General features: G+C 45.0%; 1 protein-coding gene across 2 annotated transcripts in view; it reads left to right on the forward strand.

Annotated features, from left to right (window-relative positions):
• Nucleotides 1-19,663, forward strand: part of UNC13B (unc-13 homolog B) — a 307,612-nt gene that overhangs the window by 242,071 nt on the left and 45,878 nt on the right. For both annotated transcript variants that reach the window (XM_066602685.1, XM_066602686.1), the window contains exons 20-23: nt 234-397; nt 8,728-8,878; nt 9,050-9,118; nt 17,468-17,557. In XM_066602685.1, the coding sequence (XP_066458782.1) occupies nt 234-397; nt 8,728-8,878; nt 9,050-9,118; nt 17,468-17,557 (474 nt within the window). The remainder of the gene's footprint in view (nt 1-233; nt 398-8,727; nt 8,879-9,049; nt 9,119-17,467; nt 17,558-19,663) is intronic.

Here is a 19,663-nt window from a genome sequence, read left to right on the forward strand (position 1 = left end):
AACTCAAATACATGCTGGGCCGAGCTGAGTGTGCATGTATGTGGGAGAGTCAGGAGAGAGCTGATGGGCAGCTTTATGTTGGTGGAGCCGAATGGCTGATGGACTCCTAGAGAGGACAGGACATGTGTGAGCCGCTAGTTGTCAGTGTTTGGTGCCCTCCATGTGACTAGAGTCCATACCTGTGAGACACCCGTGTATACACGTTGTTAATGGTCTCTCCCTTCTGCCTCCAGAACCTGTTCCACTATCTCACAGACATACAGGGTAGCGGCGTGGTGAAGATCCCTGAAGCAAAGGGTGACGATGCCTGGAAAGTTTACTTTGACGAGACGGCACAAGAGATCGTTGATGAGTTTGCCATGCGCTATGGAATTGAGTCCATTTACCAAGCCATGACGTGAGTATAAGGGGGGATCAGAGGGGATCACAGATGTTGTGAAGCTAAATTTCATTTTTATTTCAGTGGCGTCATTAGCTCACACAAATGGAGCGGCTGGTTGATAAGTCGCCTCCACTATCTTCATATGATAAATCAATAAATTTGTTCCATTGCCTCCTATGTGATGTCAATCTTGGTGACATCTGATTTGCCTTCGTACCTCTTGGCATCATGTAAAAGGTTTGTGAAGTGAAGCGTTCTCCTCTTTTACTTACTGATCTAAAGAATTCTGCTAGACTTCAATGAACCTCCATATCCCACTCCACTTAACTGACACTTACAGGGGTCTCAGAAGCTGAGATCGGCAGAGCTGTTTGCGGGGTCCTGATATAGAGCTGCTTTAGCAGTCAATGTGCTGCCTGTGACATGGACGGAGGGCACTGTTTTTTTTTGTTTTTTTTTTAATAGGGGACGTGCAAAGTCTAGGATGGCTCTATTCAGATTTAGGGGGATTTATGGAGAGAAAAGTGTTATTAAAAAAAAAAAAAAAAAAAAGGTCTTTTTGAATTTACACCAGTTCACACCACAATATTAAAAATGGGTGTGGTTATCAGAGGCAGGAGGGGGTGTGGTTATCAGAGGGGGTGTGGTCACCACACTGGCCTTACAGATCTGAGAATGGAATACATTCTACCAGAAATCTCCAGCTCGTGGCCTGCTTATATTTCAGTTTAGGCACATGCACGGCTCAGTCATGCCCCTCTTTGTACATTAGGCACATCCAGATCTGGAATCAGCTGATCAGACAGATGGCAGAGAAAAACAAGTGCTGGTAATATATGCCCTCTCGGTCACGGGACTGAAGTTTGTACTGAAACCAGAGGGCCACTTTTTAAGACCTGCATTTAAACAGCTTGTCTTAATAAATTCATCCCCCCGCTGTTTTTTCAGTCTACATTGTGAGGATTTCCTGATGTATACATGGATGCCTCTGACATTTTCCACTGTATAGGCATATGGTGGCATCGTCGCCCATAGGCTCCCATGTTTTCTTAGATACCTACGTAGAATGGTGTAGTTGACTGCACTACTCTGTATCGCTATAAGAGGATGTAGGCCATGGGTTCGGGGCTCTCCTGGTTGACTACAGCCTGACCTGGCCCTGGAGCAGGTAGCCCCAGACCAGCTCCATAAGTAAGAGCCTGCTCTCCTTAAGAGTTGACAACTGAGACATTGGGGACTCGTGACCTGGTTCTGGGCTTATCGGTTCAGGGTTGGCCTGTTTTTGAAATGTGCCCTGTTGACTTCTGAAGCCCAGAGGCTCAGAGGTATGAATACCAGGTTTATTGACTGTATAACTAAATGTATAACACATGGCCCATTGGTGTGAAATATCACATTATGTCAATAAAATTATAAAAGTCTGTTTAATTGTTGGGTACTCGGTCATGGCATGGTTAACTGGGATCACCAGTAAACAGTCTTTATGCCCCCTGGCACAGAATACCAACTGGGAAAGAATGCCTTTCTAATCTGCTGGTGCGGGTTTAGCGTCGTTGCAGAGGTGAAAATGGAGATGCCAATAGTTACCGACTTCACTGCTTCATATCTTATAGCGCGTACAGCGAAGGCAAACTGTAGGGCACTGACTATATGGAAGAAACCCCATTCTACCTTCATCCACAACTTGGCCGCCCCCCCCTACCACTCCCCTCCCGGAAACTTCCCGCTCAATGTCCTGTTCTTCCGTTCCTAACTCCACTTAAAAAGCCAGTGCCGTAACAAAAGATAAAGGATTTCATATCAAAACTGCACCCACCTTATATCGCAAAAAATATCTATACCACTCTTACACCCTCTTGGCCTCCCTCGGGTGCATGGATGCCATCAATGTACCTTTCCCAGCGCATATGACAGACTTGCACTGCAAACGAAGTGTGAATGCACCCTGAATTCTAGGTGACATTTGTGTTCTTGCCATGTCGTAGAGACAGCTCTATAGTTGAGGACCCTACAAACAGCCCCTATATCTCAGCTTCTTGAACTAGAAGAACTTGAGAATATCCGCAGCGACAGCTGAGTTTTCTGCTTTGGAGTGGAGTCGTGGATACAAGGTGATTTGAATGCAGGTGACATTTTTCATTTGCTCATTATAGCGCCAAGCAGTTCCCTAACCGGATAAAGCTGCGCTATAGTGACACTATACATAAAAGCCACCTTCATAGAGCCCTATCCACCCCGCGGTGACAGGTGACACGAGGGGAATGCACACTCCCAGAGCCACAAGAGAGCTTCTGTACTGATTATGTCGCCTGCTGAGCCCTTATGGGATAAGTGGAGTAATCCCAGTACTAGTCATCCATCCGCTCTCGCAGATATGTGCGCCTGTAATTAATGCGCGCTTCGAGAATTGGTATTAGGCAGAGAGGACTCCAAGCTGCTCTGTATTATAAGCAAGCAGCACTCTCCAATATATTCACAGGTGAGGTAATTGTCATTGTCACGTTGTAGAGAACAAGTCATTAATCCCTGCAGCTTGTTGTAGGCAGACGATGCCTCGTATCACTCCTCCGTTCTGCGAGCGGCGCTATCATCTGCCTCCTCTCCGCTGGGCAATCATATATTTCCTCCGCGAAGTACAGGCGGCGCGATGACTCACAACAACCCCCAATGTGTCACTCCAGCCCAGGAATCCTCCCTGTTCTGTCAAACCAGGCGAGGGGAAGACTCACAAAACTATAAATGACGGCTGTCACAGGACTTATCATTTGCAGGAGAGCGATGGAAACATGGCGGTAATACAATTTAGGCTTCCAGAATGACAGCCGCGTCCAGTAATAGTTCTAAATTGTAGCCTGGAAAATATAGGATCTAAAGGCGGATTCTATCAGGATAAACGCCGCGTCCTCCTCCGGTTACTGCAGTGTTTATCCCTGTCATTGCCTTTGCCGCTATCTTGTGATCAGTTTGATCTTAAAGATGAATGCGTAGAACGCAGCATTGTGTACAGGAGAATCGCCGGTGACATGTGGAACGAGACTCGGGGTCATTATCTGAAGAAAGCAGTTATCTCGGCCACTCTGCCTGCAGTGTAAAGCTGTAATATAGCTGTCTTCAGTCTTACTAAGTGAAGATGACAAGCTCTCCTCCTTTGAAGTAACTGCTTCTTAAAGAGTACCTATTGTCCAAATAAAAACCCTTCTGTTCCTGTTCAGTCAGCTGTAGGTGTGGATCAGACATGGTGCTATCACAAATGTGGACTCCTGTACGCCCTAGGTTACAGCGGAGCTGTTATATTACATAGTAGTGACTGCTTTGCTCTTTGAATGAGAGATTGTCACAGCTCCGTCCTAACTAGACAGAACAGTGAATATTTTTACCTTCTTGCTCAAGGTTCTGACCTGCAAGACACCTGGCTAAGTAAGGGATAGTGCTAATCGAATATTAATTTGCAAGAGCAGGCGAGACCTCTGTCTGCCTTCCTTTTTTGACTTCCCTTCTATTGCCCGCCTTCCTCTTGTCTTGTCTTGCTTTCACCTTCCCATATCTCTTGTCTCTTCTTGCCCAGATTCCCTGTCATCTTGTCTCTTTTTGCCCGCCGCCCGCCCGGTCTCATTTTGCCCGCCCGGTCTCATGTTGCCCGCCCGGTCTCTTTGTTGCCCGCCGCCCGCCCGGTCTCTTTGTTGCCCGCCCGGTCTCTTTGTTGCCCGCCCGGTCTCTTTGTTGCCCGCCCGGTCTCTTTGTTGCCCGCCAGGTCTCTTTGTTGCCCGCCAGGTCTCTTTGTTGCCCGCCGCCCGCCAGGTCTCTTCTCGGCTTTCTTTTACCTTTTTCCCAACTTTGCTCCAACTCTCAATATAAATTTTTAAAAAATCCATAAAAGAATGAAAGATTTACCCTCCATGTAACGTTGGAGTACACGTCCACTTTTCATCAAAGAGGTGTCAGTAGATGCTGGAGCTCCTGGGATCATTTGAACATTAATTTTGCCCATTCAAGCTGCATATCATTTGGATAATTTTGCAAAGACTTTTCTGTATATCTTGTATCGATTAGCACTGCTCTTTTTCTGTTAGTTCTCGTGCTGCAAACAGTCACATCTCACTGCTGCCCCCTACTGGTTGTGATCTCAAAATACAATTATTTTTATAGGACTTTCCCCTGAAAATTTACAAAACATTGTCTAGGAAAACCCTTTTATATGTGTAAATAAAGTTTGGGCGAGGGGGTGAAACAACAGACAAGAAGAATGCATCTTGTATTAACTTTTATCATTTTCTCCTGACAATTCTACATAGTGAAGAAAACCTGTGTGCCGTTCCTGCAGAATAATTAGCAGCGACACGTACTCTGCTGTAATGTGTAATAAACACTAAAGGCCCATTTACATCAGCCGATGATTGGTAAAAAAATCGCTAATCAGCGATCGTTTTAGCGATAATCAGTGTATGTAAATGTGCGCCTATCGTGCGCTTTTCAGGCACTGCTAGCTGATCGTTAAATTCAGTCGGACCTAAAAACCGTCCTTTACTGTTATCAGTAGTTCTGCATGGGCAGTGCTGATAGCATTGTTTCCCCATGGGCTATTTACTGCATTCAGGGAAGGCTTCCTTTGCACACTTAATTGGTGTTTAAGTAGCTGAGTAGCTGCTTAATAGTTTATGCAAAATGATCGCTCAAAGCTGTCACTCAGACTGTCGTTTGAGCGATCTTTGAGTGATCATCGGCCCATGTAAACCAGCCTTAAGAGTATTCTGTCATCCTGGGGCTGCCAGATCCTGACTGCCACCCTAGAACTAAATGCTCAAACATCCAACTTGTGTCATCCCAGAAATGATCAAATGTTCATCGTTGGGCCCATTTATATTCTAGTCCCATACGGCACTCATTAGCTGCTTGACATTTCCCTTTAAATGTTATTAACAAAAGCTGCGGAGTCGCCGATTAACCTTTTGATGCTGGTTGAGGTGGATTCTTCGGCATTTCTCTATGGGTGATGGGACACAAGCTACATGCGGAGGTGATGACTGCTTCTGGGATCAGTCCTCAATGTCCCTGTCTGGGTGCTGGGATAAGGTGCAAGGGAGAAAAAAAAGCTCTGATCTGTCTTTAGGGTATTTTCTACAACTCCTTGAATGGCATTTCCTAAATATTATTGTATGACAATCGGAATAGCTGTGGTCATAATCTGATAATATAACCTATGGGCTGTGAGGCTGATCAAAGGTTCATCAAAGTCCCTATTATGGCCCTGCAGATCTACCAGTAGGCTGCCCTCTATGGTCCTCTCAGAGCAGCAGACTCCCTGTAATCCTCACTGTTAATGAAGTCAAAGGAAAATGATCCAACTAAGAGCTGGGTTCTCAGACGGGTCTCTGGGATTCAAATTAGGGGAAACACTTTTAATAAGGATTATTTGTTGTGTAAAGGTCCTAGCCCAACAGGAATTTTATTTTCCGAGTCTGGCTGGTCCGCTGAATAAAACGCATCTAAACTCATTAACCCTTTCCAATCCAATTTGTATCCTGGTTTTCCTAGGGGGTTACTCTCTTTCTGATGTTATACAGCGGTGCTATCTGCTGGCTAAAGCCAGTACTGCATGAGGTGACACGTTGGATAGGCTTCGACAGCAGAGAGGCTGGCAATATACAGTAAGAGAACCCCAATGGACGTCTTCCAACATCGGAGCTGTACAACCTGAAATCATAATGTCTTCAGAGGTCAGACAGTGGATTGGGAAGGGTTAAAGTGCGAGCCCCAGAAACCCTTAATTGGCGTATCCGCATACCTGGTTATATTTTCTTTGCCAGGTTTATTGCTGAGTGATAAAATCATGACCAGAAATATGCCAGGTATATGTTCCCAATTGGAGGCTCTTCTGCGAAGATATGGCCAAAATAGGGAATTATGTTTTTCACAGGTACATATGCATTTAGCCCACCCCTCTCTGAATGACCTCAGAAGTGGTGTGGGGAGGTGGGGGTGATGTTCTGGGGAAAACTTTAAAAATTAGGGGTCGGAGAGACCCAGTGTCAGACCTTCGGAGGCGGGATCAATCGTGCCAACCCCCCCCTCTCTGTGACACATAACATATCTCTAATTTTAAGGTTGTTACAGAGCAGCTGATGTACAGCGGTCCAATAGGGCTGTCTCTAAGATGGGGGGCAGCAGCTGATGAGTTGCTGCTGGAATTGGGGAGGTATGGCAATGGAGGCGTGCAGGGGGCTGAGAGAAATTGAGTATTCAGGACAGATTGGGGCACGATAGGGAGAAAAAGACACAATGGTACTACACAGGACTACTTGTCAAAGACTTAAATATTGCAAAAGTATCCCAGCCTAAGGCTACATGCAGACAAGCGCGAATCTCATGCACAAAACTTGCGAGATATTGAACTCTATTCATTGGAATGAATAAAAACTCCTCGCGCCCGCGTGTGAAACTTACTTTGGCAAGCAAAATATCGGGCTGAGAAACTCTGCGCAACATCTCCCTCATGTATGTGAATATAGCCAAAGGGTCCTTTTACATGGGACAACTGTTGGGCACTAATCGCTCTTGGGCATTCATACAGCTTCCTGCGATCCATCGAGAATCTGAATGGTAATGATTCCATATAGAAGAGCCCTAAGATATAGAATTTTTATATGGCACTTATCTAGGATTTTAAGGGATTTTCCAGAGAGAATACTGCAGGCGTGGCTCGCCTTGTTTTCAATGAGAGCCATGCCTGCAGTTACAAGCGCCGGCCTCTACACAGAGGTGGGCGCGGAGACTTCCGCTGCTCCAGCTCCGACCTTTGTAGCATACACCCACTCAGCTGATCGGTCGGGGTCCTGAGCGACAGACCACAGCTGATCAACTATTAATGACCCATCCTGGGGATAGGTAATCAGTAGTATTTTTCCTGGAAAACCACCTGTAACTTTAAAGAATTTGCCTACATTGAACAAAACCCCTTAACGTAAGCTGTTGCTGGAATCTACAGTGATGAATTGTAAATTGTGATCGGTGTTCTGTTTTTTCTGCAGTGCCACCACAGGGAAAAAATAAGTATTACACTGTTTTAATTGTGTGCAATAGGCTGTCTGTTCAATGCATGGATGTGTTGGGTCCCCCAGAAAGGTAAACCCCCAACACCTTTAGCGGTACTGCCATGGACCTTCCCATACGCTGGGTTTAAATTGCACTGATTTCCAATAAATACTACACATGTAACAAAACATCTCCATAATATAAATGTAGATGTCTAGGAGACAGCGGTACCACCTAAATTCCTCTAATTAACATATGGAACATACAGTACCTGTATCACAGCCCAGTCATCATGCAGCTCTGACGTATGTAATAAGCTAGATTATAGTATCCACAATCCTCACAAAACAAGTAATTGTCACCCATGCTACAGTGTTAAAAGCTGTGCTGGTACCTGCTAAATAGACCAGATCATTACTTGCACCCGTAACACTGAAATCAGTGCCCGAGGTCTGGAACCCAGCAGTCACATATGCAGACGCAGCTCGGAACGGCTGTGACGTCCTTTGGTGACTTGAGCGTGCGCACTGCCATCTCCAGACGCTGCTCTGGAAAATCACATAATCCCATTTCCCGAAGATCATGTGCACCAGTGCAGAATGAATCGCATGCAAGTACACTAAAACATAAGAATGTCCATACAGATACCACACAGAATGTAATACACACAGCCGGACCATTGTCACTATAAAGGTACTTTAAAGGGTACTTTGACATGGGATGAATGTCAGGCTTTCACACAGTAGCGATGATGACTGCCTGAATGGAGGTGGAGTGCTCCAGAGATCGCTCTCAGGCAGTCGTTCGTAGATGGATGACTGACTGTTTACACGGACCAACAGTCACTCAGTCTTCTAGTGGAGCTAAAAACTGAGCAACTACAACAAGTGAGCAATTGCCTCGCTCACTTACCCCATTGAGTCCCGTGGTCACATGGACCACAAGTCGCTCAGAAGTGATTACTAGGGCAACAGATGGCTTGTGTAAAAGTACCCTAATACAAGGAATAATAAACCAAAACACCGATTTTAGTTTTTGTTCTTTTTTTCCAATGTCTTACAATAGTCACCTCTCAATTGCCCTCCAGTGCCACTACAGGAAAAATGACGTACTATGTGGTTTTAAGTGCAAGCAATGGATTGTCTGTGTAATTCATGGGCACTTTGAGTCCTCCAGAAAGGCAGACACCCCTTTTGGCTAATCTACACCCCAGCTGTTAAAAATGGGGTTTTCTGAACCTGAAAACCGCTTTTCAGCAATCTCCCCTCATTGGTCTATGTATGATCTTTTAACCAGGAACGGTCTTCTTTTTTCAGGCATTTTGCTTGCCTGTCTTCAAAGTATATGTGTCCCGGAGTTCCAGCCGTCATGAGCACTCTCCTCGCCAACATCAATGCCTACTATGCCCACACCACCGCCTCCACCAATGTGTCTGCATCGGACCGGTTCTCCGCCTCCAATTTCGGGGTGAGTCTTCTGCGTTCTTTGAGACTTCCATCCCTGACCAGATCTGTCCATGATGGCGTTACATTCCTCTTATATCCTATACATGGTGTATATAACTACCCCTCTAGAAGACCTTTTCTCAATATTGGGTGTTCATCTGAAGCATGTCTAACTTTTTCTTTTCTTCTGCAGAAAGAACGCTTTGTCAAACTCCTGGACCAGTTGCACAATTCCCTGCGCATCGATCTCTCCATGTACAGGGTAAGCTTCATAATGGCAGAACACAAAGGCTGTGATTGCAGAGTAAGACTTGGGAAAAAAATCACTTTGAACTCCCCCGTGTAATTAACCAAGGGAAAGGGAAAACTCAAGTACAATTGAAATGGAACGTGTGATTAGTTGGCTCCTTCTTGAAGCTGAATGAACACGATCGGCTTTGCCGGAGCTCCACCTGTGACAGGGGGCCATTATCTGAACGAAGTTACTATCTTCGGCCCTGTAGACCTATAATAATATTGTCTCCTTCCACCTGAGCAGAGGCGAGACGTCTCCACTTTTGAAGTAGCTGCTTATTACAGTAGATAGAGCTCTAAGATATTTTCGGGTGTGGCCAGTCACGTAGGGTGACTCTACATGGGACAAATAGAGCAAATGTGAGCGACCGTTGTCCCATGTAAACACGGCCACCAAGCCGGTGACTAACAAGAGTTGGTTTGTTTCAGCTCACCTAAAAATAGTCACTGGTTGATTTAATTAATATCATCCGGTATAAACAGGTAGTCATTGCTTTCAACAACTAGCCAATAGCTTTGCAAGGAGAGGTGTGCGCTTGCTTGGCGTTCGGCTTCCTCCAAATGTTGATTGGTTTTTGCCTTTTTTTTTTTAACACTTTTTTTTTTTGCCATGCTACTTAACGCTCATTGGTTCCAGAAAGCCCATAAATATGTGAGTGACCCTCGTCTGAACGGTCCCTGACTGTCTTTAAAACAACATTCGCTGCTACTGTATCTGGCTGTTTTTTAGTCTTCGAGAGAACACTTGTTGATGCGGTCTTTCTCTTCGAAGACCGCTCCCAAGTATTTATATAGGTTAGTATTGGATTTGGCAATCAATGAGGTCTTTTGAGGAGGGGTCGAAATTTCGAATACATACCTGCCAAAGGACCTCATGCTCCCTAACTAGTCGACACATGATATTTCAGCCCATGTAAGTACGTCCAACAATTCATTCAGCAATTGCGATATATGAATACCAACGCCATTCTTACGCTTTAGCGACTATTTCAAGCAACTGTTCGGTCAGTAGTTCTCCCGTGTAGACCCACACTTACTGTTAACGCGACTACACATATATTAAGGCTTATTCATACAGGCGATTTACATGTCTGTGTGCTGTGCATGTTCACAACTGATTGAATCGGACGGTTTGGGCTTCTGTCTAGTTTTTGTGAATTTCAGCATGCCTGATCCTTTGTTCCTAAGGGAAATAAGCCGCTGCTAGAAGTATCTGGAAAACGCTTATTTTCTTCTCTCGGTTTGCAGACAAATGCACACTTGACTGAACCGAATCAGTGATCAGAATCCATGATTTTGTTTGGGTGATTCAGAGAATAAGGAGACATCCAACAGAGCGGGTGGGCAATGTAATAACCGCAGCTTCTGATATTAATCTGCAAAATGCAAAGCTGGCGTAGGGTCGCCACCCGGCTGGTAGAGCTGTGGTAGGTAATGGAGTTCTGAGGCAGCTGCTCTTATTAATACGGATGCTAAAAAATTAATGGCTGGTTAAAATAATTGCTTCCTTTCGAGCACCTCCGGCCAGTCGGCAATCATGGCAGCAAATGGTCTACTCACTAATGCAAGTCCGGTCTGACCACCATGGCTGTTGTAAATGGAGACCCCGCTACCTTCCCCGGCAGCTACAGGAACATAGGTTAATGCTAATGCTTTTCTTCATTGGGGTTGGTAATCCGCCCCTATAGTTGAGCTTCGTGCCCTGTCCAACATGGGTGTCACCATGTTTGGCCCCAGCATCATCCGTCCCCTGTTCCATCTGCATTCCCGATGCCATTGAGTGACCAGAGGTATTGTATGCTCTTGTCATGCAGAAGCCACCTTGGAGGCAGCCATGGACTTTACAGCTTTATCGGATCTGTGTCAGCCCAAGAAGAGAAGGAGCAGCCTGTTAGCAGTCACGCCATGCCATACACCATCAGCAAATCTAACATACCATAAGGTTACATTTACATGTAGCAGATATGTCCACACGGGGCAGATTTACCACCGATTTTCTGAGAGGACCCTCTTCATGGGTAATTCTCAGCATTTACAGTAGCAGCGAAGTGGATGACATTTTCATGATCTCTTGCAGTTGTTTTTACCTGCCGTACCTCTGATCTTCCGTTTCCAGATTTGGCTGATGCTCTCTTCAGACTACGTAATCCCCACAGGGCATTGGTAGTCTTAGACAACCAATTCTTCATTTCTGCTCTGTGATTGGCTAGAGCAATCAGAGAGACATGTGCAGTGTCCATTAGGAAGTTAGAAAATTGCTACGGCCATCTTGGACGCCCGAAAATGGGGCCTGCGGATCAGAGGGGGGGAGGGAAGAAATGAAAATAATATACTCCCCCACCTGTTGTATTAAAGGGCCGCTCTGGTGATTGATTTATTTTATGAAATTATAAATTTATTTAATTTATAGATTTTTAGCCATTATGTAGCTATTCCCCCAGTATATGAGATATCTGGTGACTGCAGATTTAGTCCTCGTCAATAAGCAAATCCACGTGTGGATTTTCCAATGCAGATTCCATATGAAGAAGTGCTGTACTACTACTTCCATGTCTGCAAAAATGTGTGCCATGCAGACTATGGTGCAGATTCCCACTAGAAGCATGGACTTTATGTCAAATATGTGGCCGAATCCACTGTGTGGCCGTACTCTGGGGTGCGTTCACACACAGCTGATGTGCTGCTGATTTTATCGCACATTTTGGTGCAGATTTGCAGCAGATTTCACCCTTTCAAATTGAAGGAGTAAAATCTGCTGCAGATCTGCACAAGAATCCACAACAAATTGGTGACGTGTTAATGCACCCTTAAACTTCTTGTACAAGTTGCTTCTGGAAACCATCAGCAAACTAATTGACTGACAGATGCATCTCTAGCAGCTACATTCAGCTGCTTTTTACCTACACTATATTACCTGGTGACTCGGACCATGGCTGACCTTAGCTGTATGCAATCCATACAGTTGCACAATCTCCCCCCCCCCCCCCCCCCTTAGGTTCACTTGGCCAGAAAATCTTGCTCCATGAGGCTGCATCTTGTCGAGTTACGTTAATCATTAATCTCCTCCCTCCCTTCTGATGATTTGAGGTGTGCCTGTTAGCCCATCGACACCTCCACAACACAATTGCTTAATTCTGCTACTGTATTTGTTATAAGCTTGGTTCTGGTGCTGTATCTATGTAATGAGCTTGGTTATTGTGCTATATTTATGTACTGAGCATTGCTCTCGCTCTGTATTTATGTACTGAACATGGTTCAGGCACTGTATTTATGCATTTAGCTTGGTTCTGTTATAGCTATGTACTGAGCTTGATTCAGGCACTGTATTTATGTACTGAGCTTGGTTCTGACACTATGTACTGAACTTGCTTTAGGTGCTGTATTTATGTATGGAGCTTGGTTTGGGCACTGTATTTATGTACTGAGCTTGGTTCAGGCACTATATGTACTAAGCTTGGTTCAGGCACTATATGTACTGAGCTTGGTTCGGGCACTGTATTTATGTATTGAGCTTGGTTCGGGCACTGTATTTATGTATTGAGCTTGGTTCGGGCACTGTATTTATGTATTGAGCTTGGTTCGGGCACTGTATTTATGTATTGAGCTTGGTTCGGGCACTGTATTTATGTATTGAGCTTGGTTCGGGCACTGTATTTATGTGCTGAGCTTGGTTCGGGCACTATATTTATGTGCTGGGCTTGGTTCGGGCACTGTATTTATGTGCTGAGCTTGGTTCGGGCACTGTATTTATGTGCTGAGCTTGGTTCGGGCACTGTATTTATGTGCTGAGCTTGGTTCGGGCACTGTATTTATGTGCTGAGCTTGGTTCGGGCACTGTATTTATGTGCTGAGCTTGGTTCGGACACTGTATTTATGTGCTGAGCTTGGTTCGGGCACTGTATTTATGTGCTTAGCTTGGTTCGGGCACTGTATTTATGTGCTGAGCTTGGTTCTAGTGGTTATCTCTACTTAGATTGATTCTGGTACTATTGTTATGTCCTGAGTCTGCTTCTTATGCTGTACCTATGTACTGAGCTTGGTTCTGTCGTTGTATTTATGTACTGAGCTGTTCTGCTGTGGATTTTCTGCTATGTTGGTGCTTTCTGCACAAGCAGAATACAGTTAGAATGCCTATTAGTGCAATATGATATAGTCAATTTTTTCTTACAATGGGGGCGCCAAAAAGAAAAGCACACAGGGCGCCGTCTAAACTAAGGCTGGCTCAGAGCCTGAGAACTTCTCCCCGTTATCTGCGGCTTTACTTAGGACTGTAATCAGCCGCGGTGCTCCTACTCAGTGCACCAGTCATGCTGTAAATGAATTCCTGCACATTAGCGTTACCATCATATCCTCCTGGGTTCTCTTTTGCATTGTTAGAAAGCCCCAGTGTTACACCTGGCATCGCTGCCGCCTCCGGCTTCTGTCTGCTGTCTATAGCCGACGTGGGCAGCAGTTGGTGATTGAAGGGTTACACAAGTCGCAGTTCTTCGTCTCATTTATCAGCTGCGCTGGAATTTCTTGCCATCTCTTCCTCTGATGGTTTTATAGAAATCCGGTGTTTGGCACAGCCTGTAAGCATCCTCTCCACATCTGGTCCCGCTGAAGGCAAAGGGTTGTCAGCAGGTGGTTGTTGTCGGCGTCCTATTTGGCTGCGATGTCTCTAGTAAATCTCGTCTCCTCCAGTACCCAACTGGGCATTCAGCAAGAACGCCGCACGCCAGATAAATGTTGGCGCCTGGACGGACATACGGCTTCCACCAAGCTGTCTGGGTGTTAAATAATGCAACATTCGCCATCTGCTCTTCCCGGGTTTCCAGAAATCGTCAGGTTTAGTGTTCAGCCCCAGTCGGAGATGCTTCACTCCTCGTATAGCAGACCCTGTTACATGCAGGATATACACCGCATCAGGTCTGCGCCCGCGGTTTCATGTCAGAGGCAGTTATATCATTTTTACCTGCCTATAGTCGGAGATTCGGATTCCCACCGGTGAGAATAATCCTGTTTGCTTATGCTGAGGCTGCAGCCTGGAGCAATGGGGGCTGTGCCAGAAAACATCCTCCACTTACTTCTATCTACGTTATGTCAATGTTGACTTATCGGCCGCTTCTTAAAGGGGTATTCTCATCTCAAACACAGCAAATGACATGTCCTATTAGATGCAGGTCGCGAACCCAGAACAGAGTTCCCTAATCCTGTACCGGCTTACCTTTGTGGCCGGGATTCCCATGTAAGTTGTCTTTGTCAGAGACAGGAATATGCCTTTAATAAGAGTTTAGCCAAATAAAGTCAGCTGACCTACCGCTGCAACAGCAGGCATCGGGGAAAACACTGTTCCCCGCTGCTAACCCCATACATGATGTGATCAATGTTGATCACAGCATGTAAAGGGTTTACAGAGTGAGCATGCTCCTATTGTGATGTGATGGGCCCGCTGCGATGTCATTGTGAAAGGCTGATCGTTCTCCATGTTAACCGGACGCCGTTTCTTGAAATCGGGGTCTGCCATGGCATATGATCGCTAGTAATAGTAATAATGCATTGCTGTACAGAGGTACTGCAGTGTATTATATAGTGATTAGAGATGAGCGAGCATACTCGCTAAGGCTAACTACTCGAGCGAGTAGTGCCTTAGCCGAGTATCTTCCTGCTCGTCTCTAAAGATTCGGCTGCCGGCGCGGGTGACAGGTGAGTTGCGGTGGTGAGCGGGGGGGAGAGAAGGAGAGAGAGATCTCCCCTCCGTTCCTCCCCGCTCTCCCCCGCCGGCCCCCGAATCTTTAGAGAAGAGCGGGAGGATACTCGGCTAAGGCACTACTCGCTCGAGTAGTTGGCCTTAGCGAGTATACTCGCTCATCTCTAATAGTGATCATACGCTCGCGGGTTCAAGTTCCCTACAGGGACATAAAAAAATGTTTAAAAAAAAATGCACGTTTAGGTATTTTCCGTTACACCAATGTAATTGCATGCTGAGTTTTGCAGTAGAACGACAACTGCTAGGAGCTTGATATATTTTTTGACAGAGTGTATATCCATACCGCTGGTAAATGGACTCTAACTTGTAAACAGGTAGAGATACCCTTCGTCAGGTATGGATTGATGTCTGCATTTTTTGTATCCAAATGCATCAATACTCTTAAAATCATCTTTATTTGGTGCGCTACTTCAATTTTCTTCTAAACATGAACTCTATGCCAAGTGGTCTACCCAGCAGAAACCCTCACCCATATACCCGGCTGAAGTGGTGTGCGGCCTGAACACCAATACAGACCTGTCAGTGAATGGGACTATTTATGTAAACCTGTAGACTTCCACTGAGCTACATGAAATTGGGATTATTTACCCTGGAAAAAAGATGGCTAAGGGACGACCAAATAATTATGTATAAATACACGAGGGGACAATACAAGGATCTCTCCCATGATCTGTTTATACCCAGGACTGTGGTGGTAACAAGAGGGTATCCTCTACATCTAGAAGAAAGCAGGTTCCATCACCAACACAGAAGGGGGTTCTTTACTGTAAGAGCAGTGAGACTGTGGAACTCTCTACCTGAGGATGTGGTGATGGCAAAATCTATAGAGGAGTTTAAGAGGGGACTAGATGTCTTTCTAGAGAGCTACGATATTACAGGATATAGACATTAGGTGACCAGTGGGTTGGTGTTCTGGGTCTTACAAACAGGTAGGAACTATCAGTAGTTGATCCAGGGATTAGTCTGACTGCCATTCTGGCGTCGGGAAGGAATTTTTTTTCCCCAAAAGGGCTAATTGACTTCTGCCTCTTGGGGTTTTGTCTTCCTCTGAATCAACTAGGGGTTGAAGCAGGCTGAACTAGATGGACATTGTCTTCATTCAGCCTAACCTACTATGTTACTATGTTAGTGCTGTTGCTGTGATGATGCTATGTACTGTAGACAACCTGGACTCCAGGGTGACCTTTTATTCTGCTTTTCTCTGCATTTTTCTAAATCTATCAAAGTATTGCGCCTCTGTGCCGTAATTTGTGACTTTTTTTGTTAGCGTAGTCCGTAACAAATTCCCCTCTTTATGTGTTATTCCTGATGGTTTAGGGTGGTGACAGGGTTAATCATGGTGGTCTACTGCAGGAAAGCGTGCAGCTAGAATTTCATTTTATTTAAAGCATAGCTAAACTTTCCAAACACTTTTCCTATAGCTTAGTGACATGTTAGAACTTTTGATCAGCGGGGGTCCACACAGATTGCTAAAAGGAAAGGGCGGAAGCTATTAGACGAGCATTGTGTCTTTCCAGCTGTGGTCAGTGAGAGATCTACAGGTTCATAGACTTTCTATTGAACCAATACACTGCTCCGAGAAGAGCCAATAGGGCACAGCAATCAATAGCACTTCTGCCTCTTCGTTTTAACAATCACTTAGAGCCCCATCGATCAAAACTTCAGACATGTCAAAAGTTTTTTGTAAGTTTTATTTACTTTTCGATCTTGAGCTCCATTTTTTTCTTATACAGCGCTCCAAGTTCCCTGCTTCCCTTCAGATAGCCATAGGGGTATGATTAAATTCTAAATACTGCCACCACTAGAGGGAGCTCCCTGTACACAGACTTTTACAGTTCTATTTGAACTTAAAGGGTTTATCTGAGACTTTAACTATTGATGATCTGGGTTTGTATTGCATGCACACAGCTTCCATTAAATGCAGCAGCCTATGTCGCTAGATCTTCTCTGCTTCTAACTCTGTCCGCACTGACGGCAGGCTGGGACAAACCACTGTTTGGCAGGGATCCCGAAGGCTTGACCCGCTCAACTATTGATCACCTATCCTGAAGATAGGTTTTCAAGAGTTAAACCCAAAAAGACTCCTTTAATAATCTGTACATAATCCATTTCTCTAGTGGCTGCAGAAAGAATGCTTTCCTATAACTCAGGTTATTTCATCTCGAAAGGTTCAGATGGAAGGGAAGCCTTCAGGTGCCAAGAAACACCCCAAGTCTTCCCTTCCTAAAATATTAGTCAAATGTGAGGAGAGTCTTAAAGGCAAGAGCAGAAATATTAAGATGTGATGGGTGGTGACATGTTGTCATGCTTGCTGTGCTGGTCTGCATCAAAGCTGTATACACAATCGGAGGAGATATTTAATCAAGGTTATTGGTAAAGTTGTATCATTTTATTTTAAATGTTGAGGAGCTATAAAAATAGGTTGCAAAAGTATACATACCCTTAGAAAAACCGGAATACTTCAACCTGATGTGTCCCTCTTTCTCCTGTTACTCCCGTCACTTGGCTTATATGATCCCTGGGCCGTCATGTGGATCTTATAACCAATGTATTTTCGTCTTCCCATAGAATAACTTCCCGGCAAGCAGCCCGGATAGACTGCAGGATCTGAAGTCTACGGTGGATTTACTTACTAGCATCACGTTCTTCCGCATGAAGGTAAGTGATCGGCGGAAGCTCTGAGCTGGATACCAAATGATGGTCCATGATCGGAGGCAGAGTAACCAGAGTTTATGTAGGATTAGTTTCTGTGTTTTGTATCAGACCTCTTCATTAGTGACTACAAGTAGAATTCTGCTGGCCGGGGTTCTACCAGAGGCGGTGTCCTCGGCCTCGGTCTCACCAGTGTTTACCGCCTCATATTGTCACTTTTAGCTGTGTATTGATATTAACAGACTACTGCTGTTAAAGAAGTATACCAGGAAAAAGCTGTTATGTCTAATGCATTCCATAGGGGGCGATGCACTACGCCAAGATTCAACAAATGCCAAAAATGGAAGTCATTTCAGACCCTGCACCAATGTGTCTGTTTACTGGAGTGTTCCTTTAAGTCAATCACACTATGAACACGTTCTGTTTCTCTTAGAATGCAGATGGTTTTGAGTGGTATAAAAAATGCACCTTACCTTATTTTTACTAAATTGTACAAAATAGGTGATTGTTAAAACATATTGCAAAAATGCTTATGGTCTATTCTGTATATCTTTCAGGTATGCAGCCAGGTGAAGACTGAGCTGAGAAATCAGTGTTCAGCTTGCTAATCACATAGCTGGAGAGGGAGCTCTGGCTGTGCCTGCACTTTTATCTCCAGTGTGCCAACAGCTGGTTCCATAGAACAGTTTATTGATAAAACCTGCTTTATATTTTATTAATTTTCAAACATGACCCTCTGCCCTTCACAGCACCCGCTTCTTCGCCAGACCGGGTGTATGTCACTACCCAATACACTGACAAAGCATGGGGTCTGGCATGAAAGGGGTGCGCTGTGAAGAGTAGAAGCTGTTTGCAGCAGAAAACAACTTCTCCTTACACAGCACCAGAGACAGGAGACTAATATACACGGTGCTGGGGGACAGATCATTGGGGCACAGGACCAAGTATGTTTGAAAATCAATAAAATATAAGGCAGGCTTTATCAATAAACCAGCTGCTTTTGCATTAAAGAGAATAGTGCAGCTCCCTCTTCAGCTATGGGGTTAGCTAAGTGAAGATGGATTTCTCAGCACCGTCTATCTAGCTGCACAACTGAATAAAGATTTTATTAGCCCATTCTGTACATTTTCTTACAAAACCTACTGCAAAAATGTTTACTATTTTTCAAAAATGTAAAAAAGTGCAAATCTAAAGTGCAGTTGGCGTAAAAGGGTGTATTTATGGGTGTATTTGTCACTCTTTTTTTAATTGCATCAAAACTGCAACAAAAATGTTACAAAGTCCACTGCGAAAGGTGCAACCTAGAAACATCACCAAAAACCTACAAATAACAGTGAGGTAATTTGCAAATGGACACGTTATAATCCAGTCACATCCAGGGTTACCACCAGTGCCATCAGCAGCCAACGGACACCCTGCTGACCGAGCCTGCATGTATGAAGACGTTTAACTTGACTCTTAATATATCCAATAAAAGTGGCCAAAATACACACACGGTACACAGACCAAACATTGCTTATCCTGCACTGATCCTGAGTGATCGCCTGTGTAAGACTCCAGAGTTCAGGGTGTAGCAGAATAGCAAAGATGGAAGCTGGCATTGGGCTTCACTGTATACAATTTCCTAGTGTGCCACCCAGGCAGCAATACTTGAATTAAAGCACAATCAACAAAAAGATTCTTATTGGGGCTTATTCACCGAAGGCAGTGAGAGTGCTTCCTCGTACCCCAATGCAGGTGGTTCCCCATATCCCCTTTCTGAGTGCTACTCCCTACCCACCTACCAGGTGCGTCCTTGTACTTCCAATGCCTTGTGATTTCCTGTACCGCCCTGCCAGGTGCTTCCCCTCATTTATTGTGTCCAGTTCTTTTCCTCAGCCCTCTGCCAGGTGCTTCCCCTCCCTTATTATGCCCAGTGCTTTTCCTCAGCCCTCTGCCAGGTGCTTCCCCTCCCTTATTATGCCCAGTGCTTTTCCTCAGCCCTCTGCCAGGTGCTTCCCCTCACTTGCTGTGCCCAGAGCTTTCCCTCACCCCCAGCCCGGTGCTTTTCCGCAGCTGATAAGTGGGGCATCATGGTTACAAGCGATCAGGGCTGTCAGTTCAGGACACTAA

Source organism: Eleutherodactylus coqui, chromosome 5, assembly GCF_035609145.1.
Source record: "Eleutherodactylus coqui strain aEleCoq1 chromosome 5, aEleCoq1.hap1, whole genome shotgun sequence".
In the NCBI taxonomy this organism is placed as follows: domain Eukaryota; kingdom Metazoa; phylum Chordata; class Amphibia; order Anura; family Eleutherodactylidae; genus Eleutherodactylus; species Eleutherodactylus coqui.